The sequence below is a fragment of the Phocoena phocoena genome, chromosome 10 (genome assembly GCF_963924675.1).
Source record: "Phocoena phocoena chromosome 10, mPhoPho1.1, whole genome shotgun sequence".
In the NCBI taxonomy this organism is placed as follows: Eukaryota; Metazoa; Chordata; class Mammalia; order Artiodactyla; family Phocoenidae; genus Phocoena; species Phocoena phocoena.
In genome coordinates this window covers 4,903,533-4,923,668 of record NC_089228.1, presented here as the reverse complement: position 1 = coordinate 4,923,668, position 20,136 = coordinate 4,903,533, and the positions used below count along the sequence as shown (strand labels likewise).

Sequence of the window (20,136 nt, the reverse complement as noted above, 5' to 3'; positions counted from 1 at the left end):
TTAATCCTTGCCTCCCCTGGCCCAGGAGGTACGCATTCGGAGCTTCAGTGGTTTTTTTTTTTTTTTTTTTTTTTCAGTGGTTTTTTAATTGGGAGAATCTGAGTTGTGCTGAGTGGGAGGTTTTAACCAGGCTGGTTTGGCAAGGTGGGCCCACAGGGTTGGAAAGTCAAATGAAGCTACCTCCCCCTTTTTGTTTTACTTTGTTTCGTTTGGAATAAACATTTACTGAACACCTAAAAGGTGTTAGCTTATCTGCTCAAGGGAAGAATTAGGAACAAGTCCTGATTTTGATAGAAAAGTAAATGTACTTAACATTATTGGTGCCTCGAGTTGGTATGCCCAGGTTTAGAAAAGGAAGAGTAGCAACTGCTTCCTTACATGTGCGTAGCAGTCAACCCCTGAGTCCCTTTCCTCACCTGTACAGTGGAGTTGGCTGTTGGCACTGAGTTTGAATAGGCCATCCTATCACCAGTAGTTGACAACTTTGGCTACATATTGAAATCACCTGGGTCCCACCCCAGAATTTCTGATGTAATTATAGGTAAGGCCTGGGCATTGGAAGTTTCAGAATTTCCCCAGGTGATTCTAAGGGCGTCGAAGCCTTGAGAGCCACTGTTATATATGACCCCAGTTTAATTTTCTTAATCTTTTCTTTTAAACTTTTTTTTTTTTTTTTCCCTCTGCCCTGCCTAGTGGCTTGTGGGATCATAGTTCCCCAACCAGGGTTGAACCCGGCCCCTCAGCAGTGAACGCATGGAGTCCTAACCACAGGACTGCCAGGGAATTCCCTCTTAATCTTTTCAGTTGTCATTCCCGGCTTGAGAAGCTGCACAGGCATCAAGCCTTCACATCCCAAACCCCCTGACCAATGGCCCAGTCCTTCCTGTACATTTGTGTGTGCTTCAGACAGGGGTCCTCTTTGAAGCCAGTCTTCTCACCGTGCCCTGTCTCCCTGCCTTACTGGCCTCTCATCTTCCCAGCTGTGGCGCTGTGGCCAAGTGACCTGCCCTCTCTAAGCCTCCATTTACTCATCTGTGAAATGCGGGTAGTGGTACCCACGTGTGTAGTGTTGGCACAGTCGGTGCGTGGCATGTTGTACCTCCAGTTGTTGGTTAGCTGTTGTAATTGTACTCACATCCCACATCTCCCATCATGCTGATCTCCTGTCTTGGCACTGAAGAAACATTTCTGAAATGCCTATTGCAGATATGGAGAATAACAAACTCAATCCTTCCTCCCCTGCTTTGCCTTCCCAGTTCCACACAAGGCAACTCTTCTATGAAACTACGACACGAGAGATCTTCTGGTTTGTCCTATTGAATTTTTTCAGCTTTATTGAGAGATGATTCATATACCATAAAATTAACCCTTGTGAAATGTACAATTCAGTGATTTTAATACATTCCGAGTTACGCAGCCCAACACCATCAATGCAATCTAATTGTAAAGCTTTTTCATCCCTCAAAATAAACCCCATACCTATGGGCAGTCATTCCCCATAGCTCCCTTCCCCCAGCACCTGGCAGCCACTAATCTACTTGGTGTTGCCCTTTGGATTTGCCTGTTCCTGACGTTTCATGTTAATGGTCTTATACAATGTGTGGTCTTTTGTGACTGGCTTCTTTCACTCCACATAATGCTCTCAAGGTTCACACATGTTGTAGTCTGTATCAGTACTTCATTCGTCTGTTAATTGCTGATAATATTCCATTATATGGATATAACCCATTTTGTTGATCCATTCGTCTGTTGATGGACATCTCGGTTGTTTCTACTCTTTGACTATTATGAACAATACTGCTGTAAACATTTATTTATTTATTTATGTATGTATGTATGTATGGCTGCATTGGGTCTCCGTTGCTGCGCGTGGGCTTTCTCTAGCTGTGGCGAGCGGGGGCTACTCTTCGTTGCGGTGCACAGGCTTCTCATTGCGGTGGCTTCTCTTGTTGTGGAGCACGGGCTCTAGGTTCACGGACTTCAGTCGTTGTGGCATGTGGACTCAGTAGTTGTGGCTCCTGGGCTCTAGAACACAGGCTCAGTAGTTGTGGCACACGGACTTCGTTGCTCCGCGGCATGTGAGATCCTTCTGGACCAGGGCTCAAACCCGTGTCCCCTGCCTTGGCAGGTAGATTCTTAACCACTGCACCACCAGGGAAGTCCTGTGTACAAATTTTTGTACGAACATGTTTTCAGTTTTCTTTTATCTACCCAGGAATGGAATTGCTGGGTCATATGGTTACTTAGTGTTTAACATTTGAGTGGCTTCCGGACTGTTTTCTAGTTCTGTTCAATTTGAAGAGGAAGAAACTGGGTTCAGGGAGCTTTACCTGGGGTGTTGAAAGTCACATGATCGTAATGGCAGCTTTGCATATATGGGAGGCCTACTAAGAGCCAGATTCTTTTTTTTTTTTTTTTAAAAGCTAATCTTACTTTATTCCCCATCAGTCTACAGATGATTCTGCTTTTTTTTTTTTTTTTTTTTTGTGGTACGCGGACCTGTCACTGTTGTGGCCTCTCCCGTTGCGGAGCACAGGCTCTGGATATGCAGGCTCAGCTGCCATGGCTCACGGGCCCAGCCGCTCCGCCGCATGTGGGACCTTCCCAGACCGGGGCACGAACCCATGTCCCCTGCATCGGCAGGCGAACTCTCAACCACTGCGCCACCAGGGAAGCCCAAGAGCCAGATTCTTGATGTGCTTCCTGTCTCATGTGCAGAGGTGGCACTAAACCTGGGATTTTGAAGTTTTGTGAAAAACTGAGAATCTTTTGTAGCAGGAGCCTTCTGTCATGCAAACTTGGGTAGGAGTACAGAGTTCTTGCCATCAAGTGTCATAGCTCATTTTTGCCTTTTTTTTTTTTTTGAGAGTGTAATAGCAATCTGAAAGGGAAAATCCTAAACAAACCAGGCAAATTGAAACAGAACTATTTCACTTGTCTGAGAGAATTTAATTGGAAGTTTTTGAAGTTAGCCATTAAAATTTTCCCTTTCTTAAAAATCTCAAATGTAATATATACAAATCAAATACTAACCAGAGGTTAAGTTATAAAAGTGCGATGATCATAAAAGTTCGAATTATTCCTGGAAATCCCTAGAAGGTGCCTCACTAGAGACCCACATCCTGCCTCAAACAAGCCAATACGACATCGTTTTAATTTTTAGAAAAAATCGCCGTTTCTTCAATTGAATGCTAAATGCAGTACAATTGACCCTTGAACAACGCGGGGGAGTCAGGGCTCTGACCTTCTCTGCAGTCAAAAATCTGAGTGTAATTTATAGTCGGCCCTCTGTATCCCTGGTTCCTTCATATCCGAGGTTCTGCATCTGCGCCAACTGTGGATGGTGTAGTACTGTGACATCTACTCTTGAAAAAAATCTGGGTGTAAGTATACCCATGCAGTTAAATCCCATGTTGTTCAGGGGTCAACTGTAGTTGCTTGGGTTGAGTGATAAATTGGCAAGTGAAAAATCTACTTAGAATGCCCTTGGGAGGAAATCTTAATTGTCCATTAACATGTGGTGTACGTAGTACTGTTATGAACGCTCTATCGCGGTGTGCGTGCGTGTGTGTGTGTGTACACACACACACACGTATGTAAAATGATACAGTTGTGCTCATTGTTTAATTCCACTGAAGGGCTCTTATTTAGAAATTAAATTATTTTAGCATTTTGCTGCTTGGAATACTTTGGCAATTCTATGGCGGTTCCAACTTGCTGATTCTTACTTTTTATTGTTACTTTTGTAATTGATTTATCAATGTCTCTAACTTCCGTGGTCTTTGTTTTTCTTTGTCCTCATTTAATTCCTCAACATCTTTGGGAGGGTGGATAAAGGAATCATTACACATTGGACAAGGCTTTTGATTTCTTTTTAACGGGCATAAACCCTTAAAGCCACTCCGCTTCCTGCCTCAGCTTTGGCCGCCTTCGTTGGCTGTTTCAGGCTTGATTACATCCTTTGCCCAACAGGGTGCTGGTATTGAGTGCAGGAGGCACCTAAATGATCAGTCGTACGTGTTCCCCTGTGAGAGTTTGGAGCCATGGAGGCTAAACACGTGTGATACAGCTCCACTGTATCTTCAAGCACCAGATGTGCTGTCCGTGTAAGTCGGGTCCAGAGCCGGGACTGAGGATGCAGCAGATTCCGGTCCCCCGTCTCATTCCGGGGCACCTGCCCAATGAGTGGAGCACCTGACCCAGTCCCCTGCACTGTCTGTGTTTCCCCCTTGCATGTGGTTGAGTTTTCCTGAGTTAAATGCATCTGCTGTGGCTCTCTGTCTTTATCGTACAATGCACTCAACTTGACTTCCTTCCCCCAGCCATTATTGAATTGCAGCCTGTGTGTGTTTTGTCCTTGTTTTGTCTTCTCGGGTTGAGGGTAAGGCCTGGAAGGGAGAGGTACTGGCTTCGCCTTCCTTTCCTCCCTCACAGTACTGGGCACATGGTAATTCCATCATTCTCCATAATTCTCTGTAACCCTTCAGCCCCTAACCTGGGGAAACAGTGAGCCTTCAAACAAGAGGAGGCCTGCCTGTGCTCACAGCAGAACCCAGAGGGAATAGCGTGGCCTTTGGCATTCAGCAGACCCGGGGTCATCCAGGGCCACCACCCTCTAGGCCTCTGACACCATCTGTCCAACCTGGCTGTGTTTCCTCATCTGTCACACGGTGTTCTTAGTGTTAATAGTAATAGTGCCATAATAGTAATCATAGTGGACGTGCAGAGCACTCAGTGCTGCGTGCCGGGGCTGTTCTAAGCTCCTATGGGTCTAAACTATAAGATGGAGTCTGTATTTATCCTTATTTTGCAGATGGGGAAACCAAAGCACAGAGAGATCAAGTAACTTTTGCCCCACATCACACAGCTGGGCGGTGGTGAAGCCGATTCCCATCCCTGCCCTCTGGCTTGACACTTCCTGCTCTTAGCCACTCACGCTTGGTGCTGAGGAATAGACCCTTCAATGATGACTGCTGCTGCTGTTGTCACTATTATTAATTTACCCGAAAAACTGGGAGATGATTGACCAAATGTTTGGAACGTATTTTAAGGTCCTTTTTTGGAAAAGGAGGTGCTCACTAGATTTACTTCTTTGAGGACAGGGTCCTTTTGGTTTTCTCTTTATATCCCTAGCACCTCTGATGACTGGGAGCCTCTGGTGGGTGCTCGGTAAATGTCTGTCGGCCGCTTGAGAGGCTGGGAGGAATCCTTATGGGCAGAAATCCTCTTGTGCTCGCTGTCAGGAGACCTACGAGTGGCACTGTGACCATGGACGTGTCACTAGGCCTCAGTCTCGTCAGCTGGAATGAGAAATGGTACCACGGCATTGTCGTGGGAAGTAATCGAGATGCCCTAGGTGGGTAGGCTTTGTGCTGTGCAAACAAAATCTTCTCGTTACTCTCTCTTTTTGTTCACTGCTTTGTAAATATTTTTCCCACAGACCACAAGGTTTTCTGAGCCTGGATATAAATGTACTCACATGTTTGGTCGGTATAGTTATTGATTGACTTGTTTCTTTCTCCCTATTACAGTCTTTAAAGAACAGTTACCTTGGAAAATGGCAGAGGCAGTTTTCCGTCCCCCAAAGAGGAAAAGAAGAGTGTATGAGAGCTATGAGTCTCCACTGCCAATCCCTTTCGGTCAGGACTGTGGTCCTAGGAAGGACTTTAGAATATTCCGGGCCGAGATGATAAACAACAATGTGATAGTGAGGAACGCAGAAGATATGGAACAGCTCTATGGGAAGGTATGTGCGGGCAGCCTCAGCCCTGCTGCTTCCTGACAGCCCGGAGCCAGCCACTCTCTCCCCATCCACCCCCAGAAACAGACCATGAATGACCCATACGCCTTCCTTGCCGTTTAGTCCAATGTAGGAACGGAATCAGGTGCCCCGAAGCCATAAGCCCAGAGGACAGCTCCCAGCCACAAACCCACATTTCGTCAGTGAAGCTGGGTCAGTGCGTTGACCTTTCTTGTTTTTTGATTATAAAAGGAACACATGTTCATTGTAAAAAAAAAAAAAAAATTCAAGCAATTTACAGCAATGTAATGGGTAAAAAGTAAAGATTTCCCTCCTCTCACTGCCACTCCATCCCCAGAGGTAACCGTAGGATGGCACATCATTCTGGCTCAGGACAAACCAGATGGGGCTTCAGCAGGTCCTTTGCTCACTCTCCTGGTTGAGGACCTCTTCTTACATGAGGACGAGTTCCAGTTTTGGCTTTTTCCATCAGCCATAGGTTTGGAATGAGATTGGAAGCTTGCTTATTTTTTCCCCCATAGCCAATTCAACACTGGAGGCAATTTTTTTTTTTTTTTTTTTTTTTTGCGGTATGCGGGCCTCTCACTGTTTTGGCCTCTCCCGTTGCGGAGCACAGGCTCCAGACGCGCAGACTCAGCGGCCATGGCTCACGGGCCCAGCCGCTCCGCGGCATGTGGGATCTTCCCGGACCGGGGCACGAACCCGTGTCCCCTGCATCGGCAGGCGGACTCTCAACCACTGCGCCACCAGGGAAGCCCCAATACTGGAAGCATTTTTAAAGCAGCTTTATTGCGCTATAATTTACAGCCATAAAATTCACCCATTGTAAGTGCCCGATGCAATGACTGTTATAAATTCATAGAGCTGTGCCCCCACCATGACAGTCCACTTGTAGAGCATTCCCCGCGGCCACAGAAGGCCCCCTGATGCTCACTGTACTTAATCCCTGTCCCCACACCCAGCCCAGGCACTGCTGATCCACTTCCTGTTTCTGTAATGTGCCTTCTCTAGACATTTTATATAAAATACATGTTGTAGTCACCTTCCCAAAGTGGGATACAGTGGGTGACACTGACCCCAGTGAGACAGGGGTCTAGGCCAAGGACAGTCTCCTCCCCATTCGTGATATGTAACATTAAGCGGAGGCTTTGTGAAGCGCCATACACATGATTTATTGTGATTGTCAATCTGGGTGGAGGGTATAGGGTGTTCATTTTATTATTCTTTCAGTTTTCTATGGGTTTAAATATTTTCTAATTTTAAGAAATGGGGAATGGAGAATCAGTGTTTTTGGAGTCAGCAGGAGGGAGAAGAATAGTACCTCAGTTCTGCGAACAGGAGAATCCGAGAAGCTTTTTGTTCCTGGTGGACTTGGCTCCCGCTTTTAGGCCACTGTTCCTAATCCACGTGTGCAGAGGAGATCCTGCCTCTGCCTGCCCTTCACCTTCAGCTTACCAGACCTGGACTGAGACCACTACTCACGAGACAAGCGAGGTGCCCTGGAAACTTCCCAGCTCCCTTCAAACGATCAGAGAGAGAAGATGCTGAGATATTCACTAGTAATCATGAATTATCTATAATCAGAGGGAAGATGTCAAGCTGTGAAAAATGCAATGACTGTCTTGTTAACTCAAGTAGTTATTCTCCCTCAGCTAAAAAATTGGTAACTAAACCTGAACTATTTTTTCTCTTCCCGGAAGGGTTATTTTGGAAAAGGTATCCTGTCCAGAAGCCGTCCAAACTTCACGATTTCAGATGCTAAGCTGGTTGCTAAATGGAAAGGTAAACTTGTGCAACATTCAGTTCTTTTGGCCGATTATCTTTTTCTTCATTTTTAGCTCTAACAGCAGATTATACAGTAAAATTCTAGAGGAGAAGTAACAGGCCACTGGCAGTTTTACTGGTAAAAATAGCAACTAGAGTGATTCTAATCAAGGTGAAAGGGTTCTTATGATTGGTGAAAATGTGTTTCGTCTAATTTCTGGAATTATCAAAAGTGTTATTTAGGCTTTTCTGTTGTTAAGCATTGCTCAGCAGAGTCCTGTGTGTGTGGAAGGTACTAGTAATTAAGTGCCTCCTCACCTGTGTGCAAGGTGGGTTTTATATTTTATTTCTAGAATTGGAATTTACAACAATAACCATGACATTGATGTATTTGTGAAAACATACTAATGTATATGGTTCCCATTTGCTGTTCCTCTTTAATTTATAAAGCTTTCATCTGGGTGTATTTTTCTAAGGGAGTCTCATGGTAATTATATAACCAATACCAGCAGGGTAAAACAGAATTAGAAAGGATTTTTTAAAACATTGTATTGCAAGACAAAATACAAATTAAAACTGCACTGAGATACCATTTCAGCAATCAGAGTGACAGAAATCAGAAAGTTTGCCAATGTGCCCCGTTGGTGAGCCCCTGAGAAGCACTCTCGCACATTGCTGGTGGGCGTGCAGGTGGTATGGCCACTACGAAGGGGACTTGACTGTCTCGAGAAACCATATATACATTTGCTGCCCCCCCATCCTCCTCTCCCCCTAACCCCTGGTAGCCTTAATATGCTTTCTGTGTCTTTGATTTTGCCCATTCTAAATATCTCATGTAAGTGGAAACCTTTTGTGTCCTTCACCTAGGATAATTTTTTCAAGGTCTATCCATGCTGTCTATCCATATGTTTTCATTTCTCTTCTGTGTATACCTAGGAGTAGACTTGCTGGATCATATGATAATTCTATTTTAATTTTTTGAGGAACCACGAACTGTTTTCCATAACACCTGCATCATTTTACATTCCCACCAGCAATGCGTAAGGTTTTCCAATTTTTCCACATCCTCACCAACTTGTTCTTTTCTGTTTTTGTTTTGGATGATAGCCATTTTAATGAGTGTGAAGTGGTAAAAGTTTTTCATTTTAATGAAGTCTAGTTTATCGTTTTAATTTTTTTTTTCTTTTCATGTGCTTTTGGTGTCATACTAGGGAACAATTACCAAATCCAAGCTTGTGTAGATTTTCCCTGTGTTTTCTTCTAAGAGGTTAATAGTTTCAGCTCTTCTATGATGTAGTTTCAGCTCTTCTATGATGTAAGGTATGGGTCCAGCTTCATTGTTTTGCCTGTGGATATCCAGTTGCCCAGTATATGCATTTACTTTTTGGTTTTTTGTTTTGTTTTTTTGTGATATGCGGGCCTCTCACTGTTGTGGTCCCTCCTGTTGCGGAGCACAGGCTCCGGACGCGCAGGCTCAGCGGCCATGGCTCACGGGCTCAGCCGCTCCGCAGCATGTGGGGTCTTCCCGGACCGGGACATGAACCCGTGTCCCCCGCATCAGCAGGTGGACTCTAAACCACTGCACCACCAGGGAAGCCCCTATGCATTTACTTTTAACCCAGCAATTCCACTTCTGGGAATTTATCTTAAAGATACACTGGCAAAAATATGAAAAGAAAGAGCCCAAGGCTATTCATTGCAACACTGTTTCTAATGTTAAAAGACTGGAAACAACCAAAATGTCCATGGAGGGTGGGGATCCCAGCTGAATGAACTATAGAACATTCATATAATGACATGCTGTGGAGCTGAGGTAGGAATGGGACATCACTAGGATATATTTCTAAGCAAAGAAAGCAAGGTAAAGGAAAGTATGCTATGGCTTATCTAGAGGCAGGGGAATATAAATATATTTTTGGAATGTAAGGAAGGATAAATCATAGTTTTTTTAATGCCTGTGGGCGAGGGATGGAACAGGATGGAGAGAGAGGTGAGACTATAGGTTTGACCTTGGAACCTTGTAAATGTATTACATGACAATAAGGTGGTGTAGCCACAGAGGAAGCTCTTTTGAGTGACTTTAAAACATGGTAATTTGACTGTTCAGTCCTAATGGGATCGACTTTGTATCTCCTGCCACAGTGTTGTTTAACAGACCACCCCCAAATTCAGTGGCTCTCAACAGCAACCAGATTGCTCATTGGAGTTGCTGGGTTTGCTGGGTGGGTCCACTGATCTTGGCTGGATGTGCTCACCCATCTGGTTAGTTATGGATCCACTGGCTGCACTATTAGAAGTCCAGTGATGGATGTAGCTGGACTCATTGGTGTCTGGTTGTCTGTTGGATGGCGGTCAGCTGGTCTAGGATGGCCTCAAGTGGGATGAGGCGGGGAGGGTACCGGGTATGTCATCCTCCACAGGCCAGCCTGGGCATGTTCTCATGGTGATCGTGGATGTACCGAACCATTTAGAGATGAAGCGATATGAGGGATATGTTTCAGAATAATCTGGGGGCCAGGGGAATGGGCAGAAGAACAGGTAGAGCACCATTGGCCATGAGTTAATTTCAAGCTGAGTGATGGACACATGGAATTTATTACACTGTTCTCTCTACTTTTGTATGTTTTCAATTTTTTCATAGAGTTTTTAAAAGGGAGGAAAAAAAAAATAGAGCAAGTAGCATAATGACCCTGCCTGTCCCCATCACCCAGCTTCAGCAGTTACTAATATTTGGCCCCCCAAAAATAGAAAGTTTTCAAATAGTGTAATGGTCTTAACAGTTGGGAATCTTTTCCTGATCTGTGTAGTAACCAAGTTTTAAGTAGGGTAGAAATTTGAAGGAAATGAATTTAGGCCAAGGAAACAGAGATTAAGGTTGTGGGCTGCCCTCAGGAAGTAGGTCTCGAATGTCCATTTCAACATTTTGGCTTCAACCTCATCTACCCCCTCTCCACCCACCGTCTTCTACTTGTTGGTACCACGGCCACCTTGGGCTGCCGGCCGATGTGTGAAACTGCCATGCGTTTGCCATCCCCAGCCTTTGTGCATCGTGTCCTCTGCCTTTTTCCCCTGGTCCGCCTGGCGAACTCTTACTCATTCTTCAGAGCCCCACTCGATTATTCCTTCTCCTTTGTGTTTTTTCCTAACCCTTCCAGGTAAAGTAAGCCAGTCCCTTTACAGTATGTACTGTCCTTGCTCAAGAAGGGTTAGAATCAGCTTGGGTTAGAGTCAGTCATGTCTGGTCTGTCTCCCCAGCTAGAGTGTGAGTATCGCAAGGAGAGGGGATTTGCTTTATTACTTCTGTATATCTCGTGCTTGGCACATGGAAGGCTGTCAGTAAAACTTGCTAAATTGTAGCTTGTTGTTAAATTACCAGAGGAGGGAGGTCTCCTTAGGTCAAATTACTAAGGAGATAGGTGTCTGTGAACTCACCTCCCTAGGATTTTAAAGCCGAACGTCATCAATTCCAGGCCTTTAGGGCACCAGAGAGGAAGCCGAGTATGGATAAAGGAAAGATGAGCTGCCCAAAGGCAGGGTGAGGGAGGACCAGGACAAAAACCCACTCTGTTAGTGACCTGGTCAACATTTTAAGGGCAAGACTCTTCCAGCCAGATGCCCAGAGCTGGAACTAGAGCCTGGAACTCCCAAACCCACATCCAGAGCTAACACCGCCATGAGATCTACTCCAGCATCCCTTCCCTTAGGCGCACGTAAGCAGCTGTCACAGAAGGTGCTTGATGGAACACGGAGAACGGAGGTAAAGTGTGTAACTTTAGGGTTTCGGTACTCTGGCCTAGAAGTTGAGGGCCCGAGCATTCGGAGGTGGCAGAGTTTCCCCTTCCATGCTGCCACTGTTTAGCTGGAGTGTTGAGAAGGATTCCGAGGCCACATCTGAGCCCAGCAAGGGCCCTGATGGGTCAGCAGCGCCCGCCAGGGCGCGTGTGCAGGGAGTGATGGTGCATAAAGCATCTGTCTGGCTGCTTGGACAGGATTCATTCGACCTTCTAGATGTGAGATTTTGTGAATCTTGAAATTCTTTGTCGTTTCTGGGTTGTCAGTGTTTTCCCCCTTAAGGAAAATTTGTCTAAACTAATAGCACTTCTTTGTTGTTGCAGATGTGAAGACAGACATGCCTGTAATCACGTCAAAAAAGTAAGTCTTGGTGGACTTTGACCTTGGGCGGAATTATGGTTTAAATCAGGTCTGTTTTCAGGGAGCCTTTTCTGATGTGGTCGTGCACACCTTTTTTGTGTGTGTGTGGTAGTAGTAGTAGGTGTGTCCTTGAAAACTATGTCTGAATTTAATGTGGATCAAATCATATTTGAATTGTACTAAGTAAGTTTATTTTAAAAAGTAATCCTAAGCCAAAACCTTTGCCAGTTCAATTCCTTCCAAAATATGAACACTAATCCGGTAACGTATATTGTCTGTAAGCACTAAGGTACTTAGGTTTGGAGCTGGCCTCCTGCGCTGTGTGGGCGTCAACAGCCCTGTCCTCTTTCATCGCTCCACACTTGCGGCGTTAGAGAAAGCCGCTTTCCCGGAGGCTCTCACACAGACCACCCACACAGCCACGATCCTTCCTTCCTCTGGGCTTTTGTTTCTGCTGTTCGCGTTTCCCAGAACACTTCTCCCTAACCTACCAGGCACGCGTGCTGCTGGGTATTCCTGCACGTCCAGCCTACGTGCCAGTTTCCTGGAGCATCTCCGCGCCGCCCTTTCCTCTGCTGCCGCCGCAGAATCTGCCTTGGCGCCTGTCGCTGTGCCGTACGTCACACACTGGACTTAGACTGTCAGTTGTCAGAGGGCGGGGACCATGCCCGGTTCCCCTCTGCAGCCCCACACCCAGCGCTCCCTTGGTAGGATTTTGTTGAGTAAATGTTCCTCATTCTAAACGCTGGTCATCCCTGCGGGACAGCTCAAGTTGCAACTCTGCCATGAAGCCTTCTGAAACCGCTCAAGCCTATAGTGGTTCTTCATCTTGCTTCTGGCATGTACTGGCAGAATCTGACAGCTCCTTTTCATGCTCTGAAACCCCACGGCCAGGGAGTGCCCGAGAGGCAATGGCACCTGGAAGATCTCAGGGGCTGCTCTGGCCATAGCCACAGGCTGGGGGACGGCATAGGGCCTGAGAGGACCTGGCCGAGCCCCCGTTCCACTGGGAGCTGCAGTGTAGAAAGGCTGCTGCAGCCAACACTAGGATGCAGAAACAGCAGAAGCCCGTCCCTCAGAACCACATCCCGATCGAGCTGGCAGGACAGATGACACGGCAGCAAGCCCGTTTGAATATGTGAGGTTCTCGGGGGGTGGGGGACTGCTGCCCCCCCCCCCCATCTGAAGGTTAACCCTCGGTAAACTGTAGAATGTGCAACATTCCAGGAATTCTATTGAGCCTTGCGTCAGTTTCCTAGGGCTGCTGTAACTAAGTACCAGAGACTTGGCGCTTTTTTGTTTTTTTTGTTTTTTTTTTTTTTTTGCTGTGTCAGGTCTTAGTTGCGGCAGGCGGGATCTTTGGTTGCAGTGCGTGGGCTTCTCTCTAGTTGTGGCACGTGGGCTCTGTAGTTGCAGCACTGGCTCAGTAGTTGCAGCGTGCGGTCTCAGTTGTCCCACAGTACGTGGGATCTTAGTTCCCTGACCAGGGATCGAGCAGGCATCCCCTGCATTGCCAGATGGATTCTTAACCACTGGACCGCTAGGTAAGTCTCAAACTTGGCATTTTAAGAGAACAGAAATTTATTCTCACGGTTCTGGAGGCCAGAGGTCCCAAATCAAGGTGTCAGCGGGGCTGTGCTCCCTCAGGAGGCTCTAGGGGAGGGTCCTTCCTGCCTCGTCTTGGCCTCTCGTGGTGGCCAGCAGTCCTTGGCCCTCCTTGGCTTGTAGACACATCACTCCAGTCTTTTCCTCCATCGTCGCATGGTGGTCCGCCTTGTGTGTCTCTGTGTCTGTGTCCAAATTTCCCTTTTTTTGTAAGGACACCAGGTAGTTTGCCCTCATCTTAACTTCATTACATCTGAGAAGACCTGTTTCCAGATAAGGTCCCATTTGCAGGTGCCAAGAGGTAGGACTTCAGCACATCTGACAGTTCGGTCAGGAAAGTATGCCCTCCCCAGCAGCTCCCGCCCATCAATACTTGATTCATCATCAGTTCATAAAGCTTGTGGTCACAATCTAAATTTTGTTAAATATTAGAAAAATGGACTCTTTTTCATACCTTGAGGTTAATTTTCCAACTTACGTACTTGTTATAATTGTTTATTTCCTCAGAACTTTGGATCCCTCTTTCCAGTGGATTCACTCTAATTGGCCTTTTTCCAACAGTAGTCGTCCTTGGGTGATGCGAACCTTCCGTGTGATCTTTTCTGGACGTGAGCATCCAAACCCTCAGGTGATGCACCTGCGGGCTGAAGATTGCGGGGTTGTGTCGTGGAAGGACCAGCCCTGAGGATGGTGCTGGCCCCCTCCCGACCTGTGGTCCTCTCTCCAGCCAGCACTTACTGCGGGTGCCCACGTGTAGGGCACTGGGTAGGTGCTGGAGATACAAGACGAGGAAAGGTCTCTGTCCTCTTCTCGGGGATTTAGAGTCTAGTGGGAGGGGAAGAGGAGTAGACAAATGAGCTCTTCTGTGATGAATATTATGATGAGGTATCGCCAGCAGCAGCAGCGTTGTCATAGCCGATCGGTACTGATTCTCCAACAGTGCCGTTACCGGTCCACACGTTTTACCCGTATCCTCTCAGCTCGTCTTCTGGAGAAACCTTTGAGTTAGGTGTAGTTGTTTCCGTCACGTGCATAGGGAGCCTACAGAGAGCTGCCCAAGTTCGTGAGCTCGAACCAGGAAGCATGACTGCGGAGCCTGGGCGGTAATCGCATAGTTGTATGTGCCGGCATTTCTGGGGTGTATTCCACGTAATAGGCACTGTGTTCATAACAGCTTTGTGGACTAGCTTTTCATGTCCTCACATCACCCCTAGGTGGTCAGTCCTGTAATCATCTGTCTTGGACAGCAGAGGAAAGAGCACCGGAGGAGGTTAATTAACTTGCTCAGGGTCAGTACTTGGACCTAAGCAGCCTGCCTCAAAACCGTTTTGCCGTGAACTTCCAGTAATAATTAGGCCTCAGTCAGTAAGAGGTGAAGAAGGATGTTGGCTGCAAATGGAAGAGGTGTGCTTGAGGGCAGAGGCACCTGAGAAGCTGAGCTGTATGCACACGGCCCCGCTCGGTGCTCTTGGGGCCCCGGCACGGCTCTGCACCACCAGGCGCTTCGCTGCTTCTCATCGCACCTGCCACCTCCTCCCGCTCTCCCCTCATGTTTTCCAGTTTTTACTTTTTATTCTTCTCTTCCTGCTGCTTCTCCAGCAGTATTCAGGGTTAATCACAGCAGGACTTTCTAAGGCATTGCCAGCCAATGAGAGGACACCTTCTGCTCTGTGCCCCATTGCCGTGTGTCGATCACAGGCTGAGTCAGAGGCTTCCTTCCACAGGCTTCAGCAGCCGCTGTTGCATTCAGCTTCCATAAACAAACATCTGAGGTCATCAGAGGCAGGAAAGCGGTGTGATCCCGGCATTTGGCAGAAGAGCAGAAGGTGTCAGATGCTGAGTGGCTCAGCCCAGAGTCACAGAAGAGCCAGCTCCGGAACCCAGATCTGGTACAGTGCTCGACCCGCACGGCTGCCCCTGCTCCCAGAGAGCGACGCATTAAGGTGTACGTTTCCATCCATTAAAATGTCATCTGTATTTTTAAATGTAATAAGTATTGAGTCGAAATGATTTTATTTTTCAAGTCTCCCCGAAATATCCCACAGTCATAAAGTAACAAGTATTTATTGAACACTTACTATGTGCTGAGCACTTCACGTCTCATCTCCTTTCATCCTTGCACCGCCCCCCGAGGCAGGTCCAGTTATCCCCGAGCCTTGGAGGGGAGGGCACGTAGCTGGTACGAGAGCCTCTTGCTCACAGTGAGGGCTTGAGCTCACATCTGCCTTGAGCGCTCTGGTGCTAAGAAACAGAGCAGGGACCTGTGTGCGTGCGCACTCGCTCGCTCTCAGTTCCACATCTCCTGCTCAAAGCGGGAGCTGTTGAACCTTTAATGCTGTGGTTCTTTCACATATTTTCAATCAGGGAATTTGGTGAAAGTTGTGGATCCCTTCCCCAGGAAAATACACATGACACGAAAATTTGTGTTCAAACACAGGAGATTCATAGACCCGTGAAGGCTTTAGCCAGTGTTACAGGTGACACGAAGAGCATAGATCCTTTTAGATCCCTCACATGAAAGTCCTTCTAACTGCACATGAGAGAGGCTGTACCTTTCATGCAGGAGAGGAGACACCCTGCTGCTCTCTGGGCAGCTACATTTTATGCTGATTATAAAAAGGAGTGCATAACGTGATCCTTATGAGGTAACGGTACTATTATCTCCATGTTAGGGGTGGGGAAAGGGCACAGAGCAGTTAATTTATTGGGTTTGTCACCCAGTTATGAGGGATAGAGTAAGGGCTGAACACAAAACGTGCAGGACCAGAGTCGACATGTGTGATCGCTGCACCATCCTGCCTTGTAGGTGTAGAGCAGCCTCGCCAGGTCTTAATCTTTACATCTAAGATACAGTCCCCAGTATATAGGGCTGCATGCTTACCCCCCCCCCCACCCCGTGTAGGATAAGCAGGGTGTGGGCAGCTTGGAGACTGTTCTGATGAATCAGGGTTAATCAACCACAGATCTCTTTTTCAAAAACAGCAGAATGGGACTTCCCTGGTGGCACAGCGGTTAAGAATCCGCCTGCCAAGGCAGGGGACACGGGTTCAAGCCCTGGTCTGGGAAGATCCCGCATGCCGCAGAGCAACTAAGCCCATGCGCCGCAGCTACTGAGCCTGTACTCTATAGCCCACGAGCTACAACTACTGAAGCCCGTGTGCCACATCTACTGAAGCCCACGCACCTAGAGCCCGTGCTTGGCAACAAGAGAGGCCACCGCAATGAGAAGCCCACGCACTGCAATGAAGAGCAGCCCCCACTCACTGCAACTAGTGAAAGCCCACGTGCAGCAACGAAGATCCAGCGTAACCAAAAATAAATAAATAAAATAAATAAATTTATTTAAAAAAAAAAACAGAAGCCAGCTTCCTTGCTTCACCGTGTGTAATTATCGGTTTATAGACTATGATGTATCCCATCATCCATACACAGGCAGGATACTCAAGGTGAAGAGAAAAGTGACATCTGTCTTCCCACAGCCACGTGTCTTCTTCCATGCTTTGCAGACTGATTGCTGTAGGTGGAGGCTAAAAGTGCTTGAGTTTTGCAATGTCTTTCGCCTCTGCGGATCAGATTCCACACATGTGTGGCATCTTACGTCACATGTCGCATCCCAGCAGCCTTGTCAGGTGTTGACGCTGCTTCAAATAGGCAGAATCCTTTTGTCTTGCCTGTAACTTGGGAAGTGTTCAGGGCTTGCCTTCAAGTTTAAGAAACTAAGCATGTATTTTCTCATTAAAATATACTTTGAAAATTATGGGAAAAAGGGCCATTTTTTATTAAGATGCTTGGGTGTATGTAACTGTAATCATGTCTTTCCGTACACGGGGGAGACGTTCGTAAGTACCGTACTGTGAACAATGTTTATTAAAATTCTCGTTTTGCTCTCCAATACTAAACAAAGACTTCCTGCTATGACTGAGATACACATCTGAAAACATGACAACCAAAACTGAAAATAACGCAAAACAAATCCTGACAAAGGATGGCCATTTTCTCTTTAAATTTACCTAAATCATTTGGTCCACCGGTTTTAAATTACATAAATTTTCATACTTTGTTAAACTGGGGTCATTTTTTTTCAAATTAAGCAAATAAGATGAAGCTGTGTAATAAAAACAAAAAGTAATAGGGCTTCCCTGGTGGCGCAGTGGTTAAGAATCCACCTGCTGGGCTTCCCTGGTGGCTCAGTGGTTGAGAATCTGCCTGCTAATGCAGGGGACACGGGTTCGATCCCTGATCCGGGAAGATCCCACATGCCGCAGAACAACTAAGCCCATGCGCCACAACTACTAGGCCCGCACACCTAGAACCCACGAGCCACAACTACTGAGCCCGCGTGCCTAGAGCCTGTGCTTTGCAGCAAGAGAAGCCACCGCAATGAGAAGCCTGCGCACCACAATGAACAGTAGCCCCCGCTCGCCACAACTAGAGAAAGCCCACGTGTGACAACAAAGACCCAACACAGCCAAAGATAAATAAAATTTAAAAAAAATTTTTTAAAGTAGTAGATAATTATTGCAGAGCAGTTAGAAAATGCAAAAAAGCATAAAGAAAACAACCTACAGCCCATCGTTGAGAAGAACTATAGACATTTTGGCATACTGCCTTCCCATCTTTTTCACACATTCCGCTGTCTTTTAAATATTGAAATTTAAGTGTTGTTACTAACAGAATTTCTGCTTTGCAGGTATCAGCGTAGCGTGGAATGGGCCACAAACCTCATGCGAAGACAAGGCCAGGATGAGAGCACAGTGCGTAGACTCCTTGAGGATTACACAAAGCCCCTTCAGCATCTTTGTCTGCAAAGGAATGAAGAGGTCCAGTTGTGTAATGAGCTGAACTCTGAAATGGTTTCCAAAACAGAAGGCACAGCAGACAGAGAGAAGCTTTCTGCCATGAATGGGGTTTCAGGAAAGTCACATGATCTGGAGGGTCCCAGCAAGCGACCAGGCCGCCTGCAGGAGGGCTCCAGGCCTGACCCGATACCTACCCACGGCTCGGGTGAACACGTGGCGGAGGTCACTGCTCCTCTGCCCCACGTGCACTGGGGCAAACAGGATGTTCTCCTCCCGCCCTCTGGCGCTCAGCCTGGGGACAGCAGCCAACGAGCGGGTCTGGTCCCGGCCAGAGAGAGAGGGCCTGAGCATCACTGCGTGCTGGTGGAGGAAGTCGTGTGTGACGTGAGTGAGAGGGAAGACGCCTCAGGTGGGAACGTAAGTAGAAGGAGAGAGATCACCTCCTCTAGAGCCATCTGTGTCTGACCCAGAGGAGATGCTGGCCAACAGGGACGTCCCTTACTCGGAACCGGTAGCAGGCCCGTGTTCAGCACCCGGGACATGTGAGAGCTGGTGCAGGACACACACTGCAGACCGTCCAAGGGCACCAGCCAGCCCTGGGTCCCAGCCCTGAGGGCTCGGTAGTTGTGAGGGCTGTTTCAACCGAAACTTCAAAGTCTGTGAATAGCTTAACTTTAAAAAATACATGAATATATATATATAATATTTAAATAACATATACCTGTAATACATAACATAACATATAAAGTAAAGCAGGTCCAGTAACATTCTCTCCGTTGTGAGGGAGAAGAAGAAATGCAACGGTAGTTACGCAGTCCTGAGTGTAGTGGTGGGCAGGGGCTCAGGTGGGGAGGGCAGCCCTCACAGGAGGAGGCTGGGGCGCAGAACTAGATCCACTTCATTCAGGGACCTACAAGATAGTTGCCCCAGCAACATCTGTAGCAGCTAAAAGTGAGAAACAGTCTAATAGTTAAATACCATGAGAAACACCCGTTTGAAGAAATATCTCGCCTTTAGAGTGGAGTTTATGACGTCTCATTAAGAACTTGGCATATGCTTGTGAGGTGCAGTTGGGTGAAAAAAAGCAACACATAAAACTGACCAACAAAATGATCACAACTGCAGGAAAAGTTCATGGGCGATAAAAGAAAGGAACTAAGTCAAAATGTTAATACAGTTGACCCTTGAACAACATGGGTTTGAATGTGGGTTCCCTTATGAAAGAGGATTTTTTTCCGTAGTAAATACCGTACTGCTGCGTGACCTGCGGTTGGTTGAATCTGCAGGTAGGATAAGAACGCAGACGTGGAGGGCCAGGGCCGGCTGTGAGTTACATGCAGACCTTCGACTGCCCGGAGTCAGCACCTCAGCCCCCTTGTTGTTCAAGGGTCAGCTGTAGTAGAAAAACGAAAACTTACTTTTCTACATAAATAATAAATTATTTTTCTACATAAATAAATTATTTTTTTTTTTTTTTTTTTTTTTTTTTTTTTTTTTTTATAAATTATTTTTTAACAGAATTAATCCAACAAATGTGAATCGGGGAAACTTAGAAGAAAACGTTCGTTTTAAAATGCACCCTCCTCCAGGTAACACGTAATGCTTCCATTTGTTCTGTATGTATTTTTTTTTTCTCTTCAGATGTCGCCAAAAAAGAGACTGATATGCAGAAGAAATCCATTTAGGATCTTTGAGTACTTGCAGCTCAGCCTGGAAGAGGTATGTTCCCAGCATGTCGTCTTCTCAGCTGTCGGTCTCTGGGCCTGGGCAAGCCACGTAGGTGAGTCCACCTCAAAATGCAGTTCCGCCTGCAGTTCCGCATGCAGTTCAGTACTGAGGTCGCCACAGGCAGAGTCCACGTGCAGTGAAATGCCTGCATTTCACTCCTCGGCCTTCATTTCATCGATTCTAAGATGTCCATTTAGGGCGGGCCTGCCCCGTATCATCCCACAGGGGTTTCAAGGGGGTTGTCTGAGCACTTCTTTTCACATCAAGGTTTCAGATTGTCCAGATATTGTGTTACTAATTTTTAGCAGTTTCTAAAAACATACAGGT

At 46.7% G+C, this 20,136-nt stretch overlaps 1 protein-coding gene across 3 annotated transcripts in view; it reads left to right on the top strand.

The window, feature by feature from the left end:
- Positions 1-5,557: 5,557 nt before the first annotated feature.
- Positions 5,558-20,136, top strand: part of TSEN2 (tRNA splicing endonuclease subunit 2) — a 32,267-nt gene continuing 17,688 nt past the window's right edge. The window contains exons 1-6 of one of the 3 annotated variants that reach the window (XM_065885523.1): positions 5,558-5,746; positions 7,462-7,543; positions 11,641-11,677; positions 17,973-18,209; positions 18,378-18,498; positions 19,723-19,800. In XM_065885523.1, the coding sequence (XP_065741595.1) occupies positions 5,558-5,746; positions 7,462-7,543; positions 11,641-11,677; positions 17,973-18,209; positions 18,378-18,498; positions 19,723-19,800 (744 nt within the window). Of the gene's footprint in view, positions 5,747-7,461; positions 7,544-11,640; positions 11,678-17,972; positions 18,499-19,722; positions 19,801-20,136 lie in introns of all 3 variants that reach the window. The other 2 variants (XM_065885521.1, XM_065885522.1) reach the window with 2 other exon arrangements.